Raw genomic sequence first — 20,675 nt, 5'->3', positions numbered from 1 at the left:
ATTCCCTCTCTACAGAACTCATTTTAATATGCATATGCTACTGGTCGTCATTATGGCATAAAAGGCAGATAAATCCAAGTTATTAATTACTGATAAACTAAATGTGTTTTGAATTTTATTCATTTCACATGACAAAAAACAAGGGTGTCACTGATAGGTATTAGTATAAATACTTAAACATACTTAAACGTTTCAACATATTAAAGAGAAATAATCTGTAGAATACCTTGTGATGTTGTTGGCTAGCATGACCATCATTATGCACTCGTATAATCCGTCTGAAGGGTGTGAATAACTGTGATCAGGCTTAAAGAAGGGTACAACAGAGGAGCAACCACAGCAAAAAAAAATCCAATTTATTAGTTGATATCTGGCCTTTTCATCTCTGAGTTGGTGCTGTTCATTGTCACCTTCCATCACGAATATACTGTATTTACAAACGAAGTCCAGGTGACAGTTTATACACACCACAGAGGTACGGCTGTATGGTCTTCTATCTCCCTTTTTGTGTCACTGTCGCTGTTGTTGCTGGTGCTGTCCACAAGGTGGCGATACGCCATCTCTCTGTTAGCAGAAAGATGAGAAGATAGGGGCCCTTGGAGGGAGATCAGAGACTGAGGAGGCGTGTCTATGCTCGGGTCCATGGTGGGGGGGCAGGTCCATGGTGGGGGGCGGGGCTTAGGCGTCGTCCCCGTCGTCCGTGGTCACGCTGCTCCTCCTGCTGCTCCCTTTGGAGGCGTCGGGCGAGGCGGCAGACAGGAGCGGGTCGGCGCTGAACGGCGAGAGCGGGTCGTCCATCAGGATGTCGTCCAGACGCTGCTCCTCCTTGAGCGTGACGCTGAAGAAGTCCGTGAAGTGGGAGAGCGGGTCCGAGAAGGAGGCGGGGCCCTCGGCGCGGTCGCCGCTGGCTGGGCGGGTCACCGCCACCCGCTGCGTGAAGTCCCCGTTTAGATCGTCCTGATACAGGGGCTGCTGCTGCTGCTGCTGTTTCAGGAGGTGTGTGGACAGCTCCACTCCCCCGAGACAGGGGCCCGCGTTGGGCAGGCAGTGAGCTCGGGCCTGGATCTCCAGCTCCTGAACCACACAGCAAGCACAGACATCAGGCACCAGTCTAACACAGCAAGCACAGACATCAGGCACCAGTCTAACACAGCAAGCACAGACATCAGGCACCAGTCTAACACAACGAGACCCTCACAACATCCTTATCATCACCTTTCAGGAGCATCATGCTCTTGTACAACTTTAGGTTAAAAACAGGGATGCATAGATCAGAGGGATCTCAGCCCCTGTATTCACTGAGGATCAGCATACAATAACGCCTCTGGAGACACAACTCAAGATTCAAGCATTTCAGCGCACTGCTTTCAGCAGTGAAACGGTGCTGGTCACCAGCGGTGTGCAGATTTCTGGAGGAATCAGTGTGAATTTCAGCAAAGATGTAAATTTATTTCATCCCAGAGGCACTATAAAATTTCAATAGAAGTCGAGACCGGACATATATACCAGCACTACAGTGTTGGAGTTCAGACAGACAGCATAAAACTACTCAATACAAAAATAAATTAGATGGCTGTGGAAGGCCCTGTGCAGGAAGGGCCGTGATGGCCCATCTCCTCCACCCAGCACTAACGCTGACGACCAAGAACAGCTGCAGATGTTCTCACAGTGCCTGTGAGGATGATACAGAATGTCTGGCAGCGCACCGCATTCCATACCTCCAATTAATTTAATTGGCCTAATTAGCTAATGCAATTAATGCGCGTTATCGGGATGCCGAAGTGAATGAGGAGCATTGCAGTGTCTCTACCGCCACCTGCTGTCTAACCGTTTCAATAACGTTACATTATTGTCGTTTAGCAGATGCCCTTATTCAGAATGACTTTAATAGGTTACAGCTTTATGCATTCATTTGGCTGGATATTTACTGACGCAGTTCTGGGTTAAGTACAGTGCCCAAGGGTACAACAGCAGAGTTCCCGCAGGGGAATTGAACCAGCAATCTCTCAGTTGCAAGCCTTGCTCCTTACCACTACATCACACTGCTGCCCCTAGAATAACTGTGCCACTTATTTATTCATCGGGAACTACAGCGGCTGAGCGCAGGGCAGAGGTCTCAAACAACATCAGGAGCGAGGTGTGGTTTTCTGGCAGGCGTGGGTGTCCGCGGAGGGGTCCTTCTCTGACCTGTATGCGCAGCAGCAGCCTGCGGTTGGCCTGCTCCAGCTTCCTCTGCCTGCTCTCCAGCTCCCGCGCCTGCTGCTGCTCCTTCTGCAGCCACTTGATGTACTCCACCGACGCCTTCAGGATGGTCCCTTTGTTCCAGCGCATGTCACTGCGGGATGCAAAGATAACCTTTACCCAAACCCGCGCATCAGCACAATTTCCAAAGCCCTTTTATATTAATAAGAAACGCTGATTTATGTGAGAGTTATTCATTCTCCGGACGTCACCTGCCTCTGAATGGGAATTTTAATGGAATACTTAAGCACATCTGCAGAAAGTCAATTCTCAATCCCTTCTATGGCGAAAATTAATCCCAGAGTGAAAATTGGTGTCAGAAAATGGTAAAAAAAAAAAAGAGGACTTTGGGACTTTGGGAGGGGAAGCATATTTCTGATACCATTACATTTTAAAGAAAGGGTTGTGAAATTGTCCTTTTATTCTGAGTAAGACGTTTGTCTGATCATAGCTACTAATCTTCTTTAGCATGAAAGAGCTGGTAACCCCTTTAATTTTGGCCAGATGCTCACCTGCAAGGGGAGCACTGATTTTAGGTGAGGATATCTTTTATGTTATGCCTCTGCATAAATTTTGGTTCAGATCAGCTGTTTTTATATAACTCCTTTGTGATTTTTCAATACAAACGGGACACTCCACCACACTGCACACTGCATGGCTCAGTAAACTACGGCCACAGAAAGCACATGGACAATTTTAAAATATCGTTATCTATGCAATATGACTCCTGCATTGTATGTCATTCAACAATTTATTCAGAAATTTGTTTTTTTTTGTAATATATTAGATTCAAAGTCATTTTTTGCCTGAGCTCTTGATTATGTAAGTATGCTTCATGTTGTGTGTTTATCTTGAGAATGATGTTATCCTAACTGCATCCGAGCTAAATAAATATCTGAGGTTAGAGCCTGTACACCACACTTACGGGTCATTTGATTTTGGTATCAGTGTCCCAAGCTCTTTGATTCTGTAGTTTATGTTGTACCTTCGTCTCCTTTCAACTGTTGAAGGAAAGAACAACCAGTGTTATATTCTCAGATGCCCCCAGACATTTGGATCCCATGATACATGAAATTGTAAGGATTTCTTACTTAGGTTGTGATTGTCCTTTTTCTGTCTCTCTTTGGCTAATACTCTTGTGTCATGCTCTGAAAGACAAGAAGAACAAGAGAATGCCATGAAGAGGGTGCTGGAAATGCTCCCAGAAACACCAGGCTGTGGCCTTGGAGCAGCAGCACTAGTTGCTGTAAAGACTGTTCCACGGGCCTGTGTTTGACCTCTCCACTCGGAAGCTGAGAGTTTGTCTCCACTGGCTTGTTCGAGGTGTTTATACCGACATTCGTTCACAGTCTTGCTCACAATTATCTTAGCTTCCAAATGTGCGGATGTAGCATGAGGTGGGGAAAAAATTCAATTTTCACATACTTCCAAACGATAAAACTGGGACCCTTGATTAGATTTCTCAATTCACCTTTGTTGCATTCATTAAATTTTACTTGTGGTCACTTAAGCGCTGTGTGATGGTCCATTGTTTAACTGTTACATAATGGTTTACTGTTATTCTCCCTAAAGTGACAAATTCCAGGGCATATCCTCTCTATTTCCCGAATCAAATAGGTTTGCTTGATGCATGACAGTCATAAAGAGTGGCCTTTGTGTCCCCACTCCCAGACAAGGAAGACATTCATCCCTGCACTGCAGACTTAACTGCTGGGCATTAGGTGTGTGACTGACGTGGCGGAGAGCCTAACACCTTTAAGCAGAAATAAACCAAGCCACACGCGTGATTGTGTTCTTTTTGGGGAATCACTCCTCATTGTATTCTATGTACTGTACCACCATCTAGCTTTTTCATTTTACACACACGTTTAGGGCTGACAGGACCCTGGAAATGCCACCATAAATGTCACAGAGCGCGTCTTTCTTCACATCCCATTCCTTCCTTCCAGGGGTTCTTGGTCTCATTTCCACATGGAAGCTGTTGCTGTTCAGTGAGGCTTAACACTCCTTGTGTTCTGGCAACCAGAGCATGGCTTAAGATTCTCTGATTCTCCTTCTTTGTACATTTTTCATATATCCCTCCTTTGGAGTTTCCGACTCGAGCTTTCTCGCAGAAGCGTCCACATTTCAAACTGCTGTTTTTAACTTCATGTCACGGTGCATCTCCTTGCACTGTATGCAGAGGCTCGTACCAGTATCCTGTCACCGGGATGTAATTCTTACACAGAAGCAGACCTTGGCTTTGTCCTTTCAGTGTCCGTGCTTTGCCAGTACACGGTGAGCCTCTTTCAGGCTGGCAGACGGGTCCTCTGATTGGAGAGGAAGTGGAGGTAGGCGTACGGCGTGAGCTGTTTTAAATCTCTGCGTTTCGCAGAGGTGAGCAGGGACCCTCTCCCTCTCCCTCTCCCTCTGATGAAAGATCAGGTTTGAAGTCAGCGTCCTGCCATGAGGGTATTGGGGCGCAGAGAGCAAAGGGTAGGAGATTCCCCTGCTGATAGTCAGTCACTCTGTGCGCATTCCTGCTGACTCCTGCCTCCCCCTGCAGCAGGGACAGCCACGCCCCCCCGAACTCTGATTGGTCGGTGAGGAATTCATAATCGGACAAGTAAGTTTTACTCGTACTGCATGATGTGTGAATGCAGAAAGGCTGCAGACATGTAATGTGCTTTATTTCCGTTTCAGTCGTCTGCAGTAACCCTATCTTTAACATGATGAGGGGATTGATGGTCGGTACTTTTCGAAATGGCATCACTGTTTGAAGAACAAAGCAATATAATGCAAGCCCCAGACACAAATGCATACAAACACTAAATGTATAGCTTACATAGACAGGGCTCGTGCTCATATGGGGTGTTGTATTTGTTCAGCTTTTCTTCCGAATGTGATTCTCTCACTGGAACTTCCAGCCTGAACGTGCATCAGTAAGTCCTCCTTAAAGCAAGAGCTAGTGTCTGTTAGATGGATAAGTCCTCTTTAGCATGAGGGCTAGCACTCTGTTAGATGGATAAGTCCTCTTCAGAGAAATAGCTAGCGCCTGTTGAATAGCGTGTGCTGTCATACCTGTGACCTCCCTTTTTACAGTGAAGTTTGTGGGACATAAACCGGGTGTCATTCCGCCATTAGCAGCAGTCATACCTTGGTCGCCGCTGTACACATCCAGCATGCTGCTGCCGAGGGAGGCCTTGAGAAGAGAAAGTGAAAAAAGACGAGTTAGACTCGGACCCCAATCCACAGGGACAAGCTGTACACTCCCGTGTGCTCAACTACACACACTGAGTTCCTGTAGGACTGTTATAGTAAGATCAACATCAGTCACACTAAATGCACAAATGTACGTGTCCTACACAGCATAATCATTTACAATGATAATACCATCATTGTCTCGTGCTTCATTACAGTAGTGGCTTCCTCCTCTTTGTGCTCTTGTTTCGCCCTCTGGTGGTGAAACGTGGGAATTGCCACTACCTTAACGTTCGTCATGGTGTGTTCGGTTGCCAGAGCCTGTTGGATCGCAGGTCTTGGCAGCTTTCTGTCTTGCACTCCCAACACAAATCAGTGTTTATTGAACGTGTCGAATTGCTAAAGACATCTCCAAACAAGAGCCAATAACCACAGACAAGTGAGGCACGTCGGCCTGCTGACAGCATTTGGTTTGGCAGCGTCAGCAGGCACAAGTCATTGTGGTACAAATGTGCATGTGGGAATCATACAGCACACCAGTTTAAGACCGTTAATTGAAATGTAACTGAAATTTAAAAAACTCCCACTCATACTCTCCTGTATGTCGGCATAGCAAAATGAGGTGATGCATTGTACTGTCAGAATAATTGAAATTAGCCAATCCATTTGAGCATTGTGCCAAGTCAGAAGACCTAGAGGGAGTACAGTGATAGCATTCAGTAGCAGAAAGCTTTTGTAAAAGACTTCAAGAGGAATCCCTCACAGAGACATGTACTGCACATTCTCTGGTTTCTCATGTTATAATGCCACCACATTGCCCTGAGCACCAGTAGTAGAAGAGTAGTAATTCAACGAAACTAAAACAAATTAAGTCCTTGTGTTCAGTAAAGTGTAAAGTTTGCTCTGTATTTTTATCTAATAATGCCCATTGTATACATTATTATAAAAGGGCCTGTTTCAAGTATATTTAACTTTGTAAATTGTGTTCTCTCTTGCTGGCCTTCCCCCTTTTGAAAATTCAGTGCTTAGAGGAAGTGGAGATTTGGAAAAGAGAGGAAATGATTACAGTTGCCAGATTGAGCCTACGTGGCTATTTTTACAGTGTTTTCACGATGTTGCAATGTAGTCCCATTCTGTGGGGGGGAAATGGTTTTGGTCATGTTATCTAAATTTTAGAATACTTTTTGTCATGGAATTTTTTTAATGTAAATACAGTGTAAATGCAATGATATTGATTTTCAGACTTGTGTTATCATTTTGATAGTATCACTATACCTGATACTTTAACGCTATCCTTAACCCAGCATTTGGAATGTACTGTTGTGACACTTCATCAGCAGTTCGGGAGGTTGGCCTGTTTTTGGAGATACTAATTTGGTCAAATGGGGCTCCAAGAAGGTTTCCACCTCTCTGAGAGTGACCGCGCCCGGGAGGCTGCCTCCTGGTGTGGCCTAGAGGAACGTCTGTTTGCCACTCAATTTGGTCCACAGCTCCAAATTTTAGGCTTCAAGTATGAATTGTTATTTTAACCCAGATGATGTTCTCTCTTTGAGATCACACTGTCATTCGGAGAAGTATAAAAAATGAAAAGGAAAGCAGTGCAATCTTTCCGCACGCCTGCCTGAATGGCGTCTGCACTGCTGAACTGAGAGCAGAAGTGTGGGAGATTTTGGGAATCATAATGCAACGCATTATTTTTCCTTCTCTGGACTCTAATTTGTACTTATATTATGTTATATTATGTCTTTAGTCTTGTTTTTCTGCATTACGTCTTGAATTGGATTGTTTGACAGAAATAGCTTTTAGTGCATAGGATTCTAAAAGGGCAGGGTATTTTGACATCCATTTGTAATTATGATTGACACTTGTCTTCATCTTTTTTTTTTTTTTCATTTCCAACACTGCCTCAATTCAAATTCCATTGGCCAGACCCGCATACTGTGAAATCTAAGGAACGTGCTACTGCTGAAGATTGAGCTGTATTATTTAACATTGAAAGGGGTTTAGATGTGATAGACTCGCTGCTGTCCTCACTTAAAACCGGTTTTATTCCGTACAAATCAAATAGCATGCAAGATAATAAAGCTTAGCTGTCAAGTGAAGCGCAAGAGAGTCAGTAGTGATTACATTGTTCATTGCAATCAGCAGCAAGAAAAAAACATGTAAACTCACTGACAGAAGGTACATTATTTTCAGTGAGAACTGAAGCCTGAATCATCTAGTGTTCAGAGATGAGCATTCATAGACATAGAAAAGGAGTGTTCAGGATAACTGCTGGATGGGTATAATGTTTTACTACTACAGTATAAAGATGCCTGAAACAGTGCTTTGTCCAAACGTTATTGTTGACTACAAGGTCATTTTTTTACTTGAGAAGCTGTTTAACATAGAAATACCTCAGATATTATTTTATAGCATAGCATGTTTTCTTTATGAAGGCTCTATTCAATTACATTATGTAAATGTGGATACATATTCATAATATAATAGCAAATAACTATAAACAATTATTTATAGTACTATAAATAAATGTTCATTACTTGAGATGGCATGGCTGTCAGTTTAAATTGAATTTGAGTATACTACGCAGCAAAAGAAAGCAACCTTTGATTCAGTGTACACTTAACTTCAGTAAACCTGCAAGAGACAGAAATGTTCTTTCTCCCAAAGCCTGAATGTTAACAGTGCAGAAGAAAGTTTCTAAAGCACTTCTCTAACTCACTCACTACAGATTTCTTCACTTCATGGTTTGACTAAGTCAACCGAAATAGGCCTGCTTTGTTGTGCAAAAGCTTGACTTTTTTGGAAGGAAACAAATAGTGAAATATATCAACAATTAAATTGACAATGAGAATGAAATGCCACTAAATCAATCCACTGTCAAAAGAACAGACTGCAGTCTGAAAAAAAAAAATACAATCCAATTAAATGAATACATTCATTAAATTACAGCTTTTTGTTTGTTACTCTCTGACCATAGAAGTCAATCCACCATCCAGATAATACTGTGTTTAAATATATTTTACATTTGATTAAATTTTCCTTTAATTCTTATGATCTAATTTGTCATCCCCTTATCTTTATGACATCTACACAGACGTAAATATCTAATTGTCTAATGAAAGCTTGTGGGTACTGTTGCAAATCAAATAGTTCACTACAGTTCCCTATGTGAGATCAGATCGCCTATGATCCAAAATGCAGAGGAGAGTTTGGCACTACATAGCAGCTTTAAGATGAGTACAAGTGGGCAGTTACAAAGGTAAACATGCTTCTGTTTTTGACAAACTGACTAGTACTTCATTTACTTAAATTCAAATCAATAGTGCACAGAAACCCCATATACACAGACAGACAGACACACACACACACACACAAACACAACACATTTGGATCTTTGGCTGACTTGAAAAAGGTCTCTTTGTATTTTAATATTGCATCAAACACATTAGATGCTAAAGACATGACTGGTTTAATCATGTTGCACACAGCATATATGCTATATATATCACATAGTCTTGTTTCTCAATCTATTGCATCTTGACTACCAGAAAGGAATGGTTTCAAACAATCTTTTTCTTGTGTAACCCCAATTGAATGAAGAGATCATGAATGACTAACTTTATCCTGTACTTATACTTCAGTGAGTGTTGCACATCCACAGTGGTGCAAACAGTTCAAGCTTTCAGTACTTACATTGTTTTGCAATATGATGTTAGTGTCCATACATCCCATGCCCTCATCTTTGAAACCGGACTCAAGGCTAATTAAGTCATCGATAACTTCATCCATTGGGAACTAAAAGGAAAAATAATTTAAGCACACTTTAAAACTTTACTCGCCCATCATCTTTGCTCAGTTGGAAGTGTGATCAGTAATATGAGTGAAGGAGTCTGGGAAATGGAGTCTAATATGAAGCCTTTCTGCAGGGCCATGCTGGAATTGAGCACTGTTGAAAAGCTTGGTATCAGACATGTCTGCCCACGGAGCTTGTTACAGCTGACGTTACCAACAGGCACAGGAAGTGATATGTCTCACGGGGCAGCACACTCACCTCGCTATCATGACCGGCGGCGAGGGTCAGTAGGGTGACAGCGGCATTGGGGGTCCCAGTCTCGCTCACAGGGGGCGGGTGTCCGTTTCGCATCACAGACACAGAGCCCAGGGTCTGCCCTGGGTGTGGCTGGGTGACACTGTGGCCCAGCGGGGCAAGCTTGGAGCCCAGAGTCAGGTGCGGTTTCCCCTGCTGGGCCTGTCCCTGGTGGAGGTGGAACTTGCTGTTCTCCAGGTGGTTCTGGACCTGTTCCGTTTATAAGAAAACAAAGCAATACCAGCAGTTACAGCTATGCAGCAGTGTGAGAGGCCACTCACTGATTTTTACTAAAACAAGTGTAGCAATCTGTGTAGCCTGGCACATCCATGAAAATTTAGGCTTCTCTGACAGTAGTGCCACTCTATATTAAACAACCAGGAGAATCCTGAAATCCCGTAGATGTGTCAAGAGTGCTTACCGCTGCTGTTCAGTTAGAATCCCTTAAACACTGACCTGGCTGTTTTTATCTTCCGCAATCAAATTAATCTCACGTGTTAAACAGTGATCAATGATTGTCCAGATAATCTCAAGACAACAGTCTACACACCTTGTCCTTTGTATGGTTTAGACCCCAAACTAATTTAATCAGATTTTGTCAACCACAAATTGAAACATGTCAATAATTCAGTTACTTTCCATTAATTTTGTTCTCCACAACCATTTGAGCAAAAATACTGGGTTAAACCGTTTCCTGAAGTCCTTACATTCGATATTCTGGTTCCATCTCGCATCTTGTAGTAACTGCAGTCAGTTAAGTGTGGCATTCTCAAAACCAGTGTCTTCAGTTCCTGTCTGAGTCAGAACTCGAGTAGGATCCCAGGCGACGTGAGTCCTCAAGAACCGATCCTTACTGACTGTTAATTCTGATTCTCAGCAAATGCTTCACAAACCAACAGGTCTGCGGATTTGCATAGTTAAAGCAAGGCTGTCCCTTCAAGTGCTCCAGACTACTTTGTTTTGGTCACAACAAGATAACTGGATTTTGCATATATCAGTTAGTCCCTGGGACCGCCCCTTTCAAGGAACAGCCAATCACAAACTTGAGTTTCGTTCCCTCTTCCTTGAGGGGGTCAAACACAAATACTGCTTGTTCTCTGTGGTCTTTAAATAGCTCTCCAGCCATTTTTAACATGGCTGTCTGAAGCCCATTGTCTCACACACCCATTGCCAAAGAAAAACTGATGTGAACTCTCCTCTAATTTATTTTTAGTCCTCTGAATATCTGCGTCCTATATATAGATTGAGAGAAACATTTTTATGTCCCTATATCGTATTTCATTCCTTAAGTCTCCAGTGTTCACTAAGCGCATCACTGTGACAAGCTGAAATCTGTGACTTAACAGCTGATGATGTATTTTTAGGACAATCACAAAAATAATAGCCATGTTTCATTAATGCAAAAAAAAGTACTGACCAATTTTATAACCAAATAGTGTCCTTATTCATACCCTGAACGACATGGGAGCGAAAAGTTACTGTTATACTTTAATGGTAGCAGCATTGCACAGAGCAAATTAAGGTTATTCACAAATAATTAATTTTAATCCAGAAAACACAAGGGTCATATTTATTCACATCTTTCTTCTGACAAGGCAGCTTTTATAGTAGTTCTGGCACTTCTGAGGTTCTTTGGATCTTTTGGTTTTCATTTGGTATATATTTCATAATAGCATGTTACAGCATGTTGTCTGCACTGTAGGTAGTTTTCTGTAAAAGAGTTGGTCACATGAAAAAAAGTAAATGTAGTAGCATGTGTTTGTTCCTGGGTAGTCGGGGGTATGAATAAATACGGCGGGTATTGTGTGTATATGTAATGTCATGTTCCACAGTTTTCAGCAGTCATATTAACGTGCGGTTGGAACTGGTTTCCACAAATCAATATGGACACAATGAATTGGAGACTTTTCCCAGACATCATATTACCAGGATGTCGTGTTTTGATATAATTCAGTGCTGATTGTGACAGAGGCCCTTTCACCTCGGGTCACCTTCCTGAGCAAAACCAAAACTCAGAGTGAAGGAAGTCATTATCAACCAACTGTACCATGTCTGAAACATGACAAATATCATTTTGCTGCATGTTATTGAGCTGCTAATTCATTAAGAGGATAACTGAAATATCTCTATATTAAATAACTCTACATGATCCAGACTAAATACAGACCACAAGCCAGTACTCCTATGCTGGCCTGTCACAGACAGCACAACTCAGAATGGATTTAAAGTATTATAACGCTGAATATGTCAAAAATAGAGAGAACTGGCACTGGCCAAACAATCTTGTATTGGCTGCTCAATGAACACTTCTCTGTGGAATGGAACAATGCCAAGCTGTTAGCCAGCGCTGGTTATCTGCGTGCAGCTCGTCCTTGACTTACTCTTCTCTCCACTGTAAATGCAGGAGACATGCTTGTTAACCGGTTAAGGCCTTCATTCAATTACCCAACTCTTCTTCAGTGATGGCTGTGCCCGGGACAAAGTCTGGTCTGTGTAGGAAAATCTGTGGTGTTTAAAAAAAAAAAAAAAAAAACAACTGCAGCGAAATACCTCAGGGGAATTTGTTTTACCAAGTTATACGTTGTGTAAATGACATCACTGTAATTGTACATTACTGTTTCTCTTTTAAAAACGGTTTCATATTTCTTGCTGCCCATCCTTCTATGAGGTTCTGGGAGTATTGACAAGCTCGTCCACTCCCCTGCCTACCCTTTTTGACTGCTCCATAAACATTTGTTTACATGCAAACAAAATGGGTTGAATGCGTTTTCTTTTTCCTGTACAGTAATATGAATATTTTCAGGGTTCATCCATATTTGAATTTGCTACCTAATTTATTTACCATCCAATGAATAGTTGTGAAGATGCCACACAGAAATATTCATCTCCACATGTTTTCTGTTGTTGTGAACATAACTTAAATCTCTTTAGTACCTTTTAATAGCATAATTGCTTTTTAATTGCTTTTTTTCCCAATTCACACATGAATTTGTTTTTCAATTCACACAATTCACAAAGGGTGCTTGGTGTGTGAAGCAGTGGCCTTCCTAATGTGCTTGTTGTTTAATTATGTGTAATGTTGTCACATAGTTGTGATATTAATTGCAACAAGGTACTTTAAGGTATACTTCACAAATTAAGACAGGTATTAAACACCTCTCAAAGGGATTTTTTACATTTTATATTTTCTTATCACTTCACTGCTGCTATTTGAAATGTGTTTATGCTTTTGATAAGCATTTGGTAGATAATAGCATCTATCTGCTGTTTTTAAGAATCCACTGAAGTAGAGAAAACATGTAACACTGAAGTGTAATGGTTAGGGACTTTGCTGTGTAATCTGGGTCTAGGTGTACTGCTGTTATATATCCGTGAGTAAGGTGCTTTACCTGAATAACTTAAGAGAAAAATGACCAGCTCTATAAATCGTTCATTGAAATCTAAGCAATGTAAGTTCCTTTTGATAACACCATAAGCAAAGTAATAATAATAAGTAATCATTTTTGGAAGTACTAAACGATTTTACATTTACTTTCAGTCTTCGCCCCATAGAAGATGTCTTTTAAATGTGTCTGGCAAGTAAACAGATATCAATATAAATAATAAGTTACTGTTAGAAACATGTAACTGTGTTTCTGGCCTCAGAAATATTAGATGTTCTTGCTGCACAGCCCCTCAGAAGCAAAGCTCTGTTCAGTGTTGCTGATCTACAATGGAAAACAATGTGGCCATGCCCTCTGTGAATTTAACTTTCTGTTTAGAGCTTAAAAATGGATGCTATTTTTATACTGCACAGCTCCAGGAAGCTCATACTTCACATTTCTGTAAAATGTGTTAATTATTTCAACCTTATCACCATAATAAGACATCATTTCAATGCATACTATGGCTTGCATGAATTTATTTGCAGATGTTACACAAATGATACTGTCCTGTTATTTTAAGTAAGAAAATTCATTAAGAAAAATTTGTTGCTTGTAATTTTGAGAAAGCATTTGTGAACTAGAGTTTTAAACTGTTTGCTAGGGGCAGAGAGCTTTGAAACACTTTATGCACCGCAGCATACACAGCAGAAACAAAGCACAACAAAGCAAAAACTGAATTTTAAATAATTCAAATAACTTTGTAAAACTTTGTAAAAACAAACTTGTGTTTTCCTCAGTCTGGAACGCTGAAGCTCTTTTAGCTTAAGTAACCACATAAGTTGTATGGACAGTCCAGATAAGAATTTCATGACAACAGTAATTAATTTAAATTGAAATCAGTCCAATAATAACATTGACACTAATTCAAACTGAAGTAAGGGAGAGTAACAGTGAAAGAAAAATACCTCAAAGAGACTCTCCTGAATTAAGGCGAATCCTGAAAGCTCTGAACACGCTTCATTTCAGCAGTCTTTTAGGAACTGTTTCAAGGTGAGCAGTTCTACAAACTCCTTAGTTTTTACTATGACCCCAGTTCGTCTTTCACTTCAGAAAACTTTGTGTTCAGGTCTAGTTTCACTTCTTAGTTGTGAAACTTTGGAGTCAATACTTTTGTAATATCTGAATTGCAAGAGAGAAACTCCCCCACCCCTTCAGGCTGGCTAAGCAGTGTTATTCTCCCACTAATGTCTCTTAATGCATTGCGACACACAAACGGTAATATTTCAGGGTTTAGAGTTTACACAGGAAAGAGGGTGATTTTACAGGCAAGGCTTTTTCTTGCATCGCAGAGTCTGAAAGTCGAATGGCTTTTTGTGTAACTACACATCACAGCTCACTAATTGAGAATGAATAAGCTTACCTTACTGATTGCAGATTTGCACTGAAAATTTCTACACTTACCACAGTCAAACACTATTGTAGTCAAGGAATCAAACCTATTCTGAACTCCTCCTGTAGTGAGCTGCCATCACATTAAACTGTATATAGCAGAGACCTTTAAACATTCATATTTTCATCATTCACTCCTGCATGAAGTTGCATGAACAATGTTTTATATATATATTTAAAGGATATTTATGTAGATATTGTGTTTATTTCATTAACTGACGGTGGCAAATTTGTTTTGCATTTTAAATAAACAACTGTCTTTGCCTAAATGTTATCACCAGGTCCTATCATGTGGCCATTTACAAATTCATCTGTGGGTTTGTTGTCTACATTAGTTTTGGCCTTGCAGTCAACCAGTGCTGAAACAGTAGCTTTACTGAGGGTGATTATCAGTGTCAGAATATAGAGGTCGGAAAAGGAAGTCAACAAATAGAAGCTGGACAGCTGTTTACCATCCTGTGGTATAAGTGAGTGTAACTACAGCTCTGTACTTAAAAAATGCTTAACGAGAGTAAATCTCTGCCGTTTAATCAAACGTGGGGAGGACGTGTGTCATTGCACAAACAGCAGCATCCACTATGAAACTGTGTGTAAGACATGGAGCTAAAGTAATGTAGACCTGCGTCTCCTCGGTGGAGGTGCTGCATCTGAGGGTGTTACCTACCAGCAGTGGCTGGATTTCAGTCAGGGAGATCACCTTGAGTGGGGGCTCATGGCTCCTCCTGCGGTGGTGGTGTGAGTGACGGGAGGGAGGGGGGTCCGGGAAAGTGAGCGGCAGAATGCAACCGAGAGGACAGTGGGCTGCTGGGACATCACGGGATCACCAAAGCTCTGACGGCCGGTCCGATACCGGGGAGGAAAGGGTGATTGTGGGACGGGGTGACGGGGGGACAGAGGGATGCATTCCCTAAATGCTGTTATAAGGATGGGAGAGCAGCTTTTGAGGAGAACCGTGTCTCAGTGAGGAACTGTGAGTCTGATGACAGGAGAGAAACCCTCAAAGGCCCGGTGCAGACAGAAGTGAGGAGAAGTGAGAAACTGTTTTCATGGCTCTTCTCTGACTCCTGTTCCGCTCTCTGTCCCACACTGCTAAACTCAGCACATTCCCCCATACCGGGGTTATCTCCCTGACTGCAGCACTGCAAACAGGGGCTCGATGCTGGATCTGAACCCGCACAGCCCCGGGCCTAAAAGAGTCCCGACCGGGACGGAGGTTCACCTGAAGGGCAGAGAACGATGCGAGGGGTCGGGGTCACTCGGAGATCAGCGCCAGCGCTCAGCGGCCCCTCCCTCAGACAGCCAACAGAAGGGGAAAGAGGAAGCGTGCGTCAGCACTTCCACACCCACGTTTTTCGGTTATCAAAAAAAAATTCCCCAAAAACCCACCCCATGCACCAGCCAACACACTTGTTTTGTTTTTTGAGAAGGCTGCTGTTGGGTAACCTTCACCAGCGTAAGCTGACACTAACTTTGACATTTATCTTTCTCTTCACAAATCCTCCCTCTTTATTTTTTTTCCAATTGCTGTGAACAAATGGAACTTCTCTGATTTTACTGTGCCAGTTCTACAGCTGATTATCAGTTTAGGTATAAGCATAGGATTCCAAGGGCCATAATACCAATGAATGCAGCTCATCAATACTACAGAAGATGGACATTCAGTTTGCTTTAAACATACCTATTTATCAGTGAAATTTACAAGTGAGTTTACTGCACAGCATAGCAGCAAATCTGAGAGTCAACACCTGCTCCAGGTTTTACCTGAGAGGCACCTGGGGCTCATTTAGTCCTGGTGAAAGCCCTTGTTGACCACTTTTTCACTCAGCTGAGACCGCAGGTAGAATGCTCACCTTTGTTGGTTCCAAATACAATATATAAAGCATGAGGGATTTTTCTGTAAGAGTTGGGCTGCTTCTGAGCCAAGACTTCAAAGCTCAGCTTCCACATCTGAGGACTTTTTTATCCAAGTAGAAACAGAATGTGTAATAACTGCTGCATTTTAATGATTTGTATATAAATTAAAGATTACAGCGATTTTAACCATCTTATGTGACTGTCAAAGTGTTATCTACAAGCCCAGTGTTGTGTTGAATATAGTAACTATAAGTAAATGTAAAATGTTTACTTGAACATTTTAAAAGATTGTAAATAGTGTTTTAAATAAAAATATTAGAATGTCACTTTTTTCTGCACTTATTTTACAAGCACAAGCTTTCAAGGTTATACCTCAGAGAAGACATGAGTTTACACTGTCTGCACTTAAACCTTTGCCATTAGTTTATATGTCAAATATTTAAAATTGCTTCAAATGAATAACATCTTCCATGTAAGAACTATTCATTATTAATGGTTTTACAATTACATGGCAACTGTACTACAGTACAACATTCTACTTTCAGAATGAATGCAGTCTTTCAAATGGCATTGTAACAGACTGTTTTTTTGCTCATATGAGGCACCTCTGCCACTGCTGGTTATTAACTGGTTTGGATCCATTAAATTCACACAAGTCCTAAACTTGGAAAGGAACTTAGAAGCAAAAAGAACTGCAAATATAACATGAGTGTGAAAGTAACTTTAAACAGGGCCAGCAGGGCATTATAAGGAAACTATTGGGCTTCGTGTTCAAAAATATGATAGTGATAAAAACTAGAATAAAAAATATTCGAGCACCTTCAGTGTTTGGTCCCCTGAATGAAAAGCTTTAAAAACTTGAACATTTTTAAAACTTAGAAAAAAAACAGTTAATTCTGCCCTTTTTTAAATGCAGAGTTAATCCAATGAGGTGACTACCCACAAATGACACGCACCCCTTATCTTTACCATATCTTTAAATAGTTTCATTTTACTTTTGTATTATGTTATTTTTACTTCTTGTTTTTTTTTTTTTTGGGGGGGGGATAAATGACTTAATTCTGCCCCAGTCATTTCAATTAGGAGAAATGGAAGAATATAATTAGCTCCTTTAAATCAATTATAATATAACACAGCAGCTCATCACAACAGGGTCTTGGAGGTGCTTTTCATTAATTCCTAACCATTCAGCATGCAGATTAATTCAAATTTACATCTATCACAAGCACATCAATGTTCTGTTAGTAAGCAGATTCATGCATGCAGTGTAGCATCTGTCTGCGGTTCCGAGCATTTCTGTTGGACCCAAAACACTGACGTGAATATTGTTTTTTTTTTTTTTTGGAGATGTAGAGATGTCTGTTCCGTTATGGAATGATGCATATGCATACCGTGTGTGGCAAAGGCACAACACCCTGGAGGGTTAAAGTCAAATCTCAGAAAAGACCTCAGGTAAAAGAACCACTAAATTGTGCCTTTGAAACAGTTTTCTCACCTCTCAGTACATCAGCTTTCATTAAGAGCCAAGAGCCTGGCATAAAATTTCCTCCCCTTCCATTTCGCAAAATCGGCACACAAAGCACCGAGCAGCACAGAGCAGAGGCTCATGGGAAAACCTCTGCTGCGGATACGGTTTGAAAAGGATTCTTTCTCCTCCCTCGGCTGATCAGTGGTTTGTGAAAAATAATTTGATTCCCTTTATTGTCCCCTTCGGGTAATCTTGAGAGGGATTGGATTTTAGTGTTCTTTAATCTTGTGGATTTCATAGACAGTGAAGGGGAACAAAGAGAATTCACACCTGGAGCTTTGAACTTTGCGCTAAAGCCATGCACATGTTAAGTGCGGTTTTGATTAAAGAACTGAGGAAAGGAAGTGAAATCGTCTGAAAACCAGAAGGTAAAAATGAAAGAGTAAAAACAGAAGTTTGGATGAAATCTTTCCTGGCAGTTATGTGACAACATCATGAATCATAAACCATATTTTTATAAGTTGTCAAATATACGTTTCTACTCTTTCTAAATAATCTTTGTTTTTCTTTGCAAAACTTACCACATACAAACATCTGCACTCTTTTATTTAGCAGTTAGCATTAGCATAATGCAAATATACCCTAGTGAGAGGGAGTAATTTATTTATATTTCGTCCATTACTGACATTCTTTATCAGTAAACCTTCAATGACACTGCACGTGAGTAGTTTCTAGTATTAGATACATGTAGTTTAACAATATATGACACTACTGTGATATTATATTACGAATACATATTCAGACCTCACTATCAATGTGTACAATTATTGTGACTTACATTGTTAAATGTTATCTCACTAAGCCAGTCCCAGTCTTTATCATAACACAAAAGATCTATAAATGAATAACATTTTAATACAGCCTCTGCCATTGTAAATAATTTACCAGTTTCAAACATCAGCAAGAGAAACAAAATGGCCGCATTGTCTGCAGTGCGCTACTCATTTGAGACTGCCTGGTGTGCTGTGAGTTCTCATTCCAAGCTGTATGATTCATGGTATGAACACATTTAGAGCTGTATCTTGTATTGTAGGGAGTCATTTGATGCTGCATGTTGTTTAGTAAGGATTCATTTGGCGGTGAGTGATGTATGGTAAGGATTAATTTGGCGTTCTGTGTTTTGTAGTAGACTCCTTTAGTGCAGAACAGTATGATGCGCAGTGTGGATTCATTCAGTGCTGTGTGCTATGTCAGTGTTTCTCAGTCCTACTCCTGGAGGCCCCCTGTCCTGCGTATATTCTATCTATCCTTGCTGCTTGATTAAATCAGGTGTGCCCAGCTAATCAAAAGTGCCACTGATGAGTTCAGTCAGGTAGGTAGAGCAAGGATAGACAGAAGATATGCAGGACATTGGGCCTCCAGGAGTGGGATTGAGAAACACTGTGCTATGTAGCGAGGATTCCTTCTGAGCTGGATGCTGTATAGTAGATCTAAGGATTGATTTCGGACTGTACGGTGTGTACTGAAGACTCATTTGTGTCCTTGTGATGTGTGGTGTGAACTGAGTTGGCGCTATAACACTCAGCAAACATGTTGGACCTCATATTGTTGGATTCAAATATGGCCCCTGCTTGAGGTTAAAGCACTAGATGAAATTAAGGTAGCGACATTCCACAACTTTTCAGTGGACTACAATCTGTTTAACTTTTTCGAGCACACATAAAGTGCATTTGCGGGCTAAAATTCGCCAGCCACTGTTCAAAAGCTTTCACAGGAGATATATTCATTACACGACTGATTTGATTAGAGAAAATGGAATAATGCAATAGCTTTTTAATAGGAACTAAGCAGAAAATTAGATCAACTTTGACCTCGCTCGAACCAATAAGCGGTATAGTACATGTACAAAGGAGTGTTTGTGTTGCGTATCTTTCAGACATGCCATTTGTATTTGGATGTTGTGACTGACTAGCTGCTAAGGGGAGCTCCATGTCTGTCTCAGCTGAAGACCAAGGTGGCAGCAGCATGGTGGTCAAGTTACTGAGCTCAAAACTCTGAAAAGATTCAAGTCCTATGCGAGATCTGTAGAGAGACCTCTTTGCTTGAGGTCGGCTGTACTGCTGCAGTACAAACTTGGATTAAACACATGAAGACATGTGATAGCAAGTCCCTTAGCCAAATGCTGTTGAAAGTACGCAGATCAAGACCCTCAACTATTTTCACGAAATCACCCTTTCAGTTATATGCAGTTTCTACCCACCTTCAGAAAAGCCAGATCGATAACAATTCCAAAATACATTTTATTAGTCTCAGAGGCAGGTTAGGCCATTCATTAATAACAGTTTTTATGTTTTCATTAAAATCAAGACAAATTCTGATTAGTTCTGCCTAGATCTGACTGTCAATTTCAACAGTACTCATAAATCTTTGACCAAAACGTGGTAAACAGTATGTACAGTATTAATGCCATCAGTGGAAAAACAAATGAGTTTGTGCATACACAGTAATATACACCCCCCCCCCCCAAACAGAAGTGTTTTTTGCACCAAATAAATCAGAAACAGAAGCAAGCATGACTGTTCTGAAGTCAGTAATAGACATTTTTAATATTTTAGAATTTCTTTTGAGATTAATACATTTATTGACAAATTGACTGTAAATTTGATAAATGCAATTTTCCCTAATTGAAGCAATGAGCCCCACCTGAGTTTAATTACAGAAGCCAAATACCGTGTAGCATAGAGGAAGCAACTGGAATGAGCCCCTGGTCAACACTGTCGGAGGAGGTCGTACTCCACACTCAGAGAGTGGGCTCATCTGGCACAGCAGTCTGTCAGCACTCTGGCCAGAGCTGAAGACTCGGAGAGGCACAGAGGAAATCTCATTCGTCATTTAAGACATAAGATAAATGGATTTTTCATGTTATTATATGATTTGTTCAAAGGAGTACAGAGCCATTCCCTCCACACATCTAAAAGTTGATGTAAAGACTGATATGTCATTGCAGTCAAGACTGAGGCAGGTGCTC

At 41.1% G+C, this 20,675-nt stretch overlaps 1 protein-coding gene across 1 annotated transcript; it reads right to left on the bottom strand.

Moving 5' to 3' along the window:
• Positions 1–597: 597 nt before the first annotated feature.
• LOC118772179 (transcription factor EC-like) lies at positions 598–11,944 on the bottom strand. The gene is made up of 8 exons (XM_036520473.1): positions 11,893–11,944; positions 9,476–9,721; positions 9,118–9,219; positions 5,302–5,422; positions 3,333–3,389; positions 3,167–3,242; positions 2,188–2,335; positions 598–1,074 (listed from the first exon to the last, which is right to left on the bottom strand). The coding sequence occupies exons 1-8, from the start codon at positions 11,920–11,922 to the stop codon at positions 679–681; spliced, it is 1,176 nt and encodes a 391-aa protein (XP_036376366.1). The 5' UTR covers positions 11,923–11,944; the 3' UTR covers positions 598–678.
• Between the last annotated feature and the right edge of the window lie 8,731 nt (positions 11,945–20,675).

This window comes from Megalops cyprinoides, chromosome 25, assembly GCF_013368585.1.
Source record: "Megalops cyprinoides isolate fMegCyp1 chromosome 25, fMegCyp1.pri, whole genome shotgun sequence".
Classification (NCBI taxonomy): domain Eukaryota; kingdom Metazoa; phylum Chordata; class Actinopteri; order Elopiformes; family Megalopidae; genus Megalops; species Megalops cyprinoides.
Note: the sequence above shows the minus strand (reverse complement) of the source record. Positions and strands in the feature narration are given on the sequence as shown.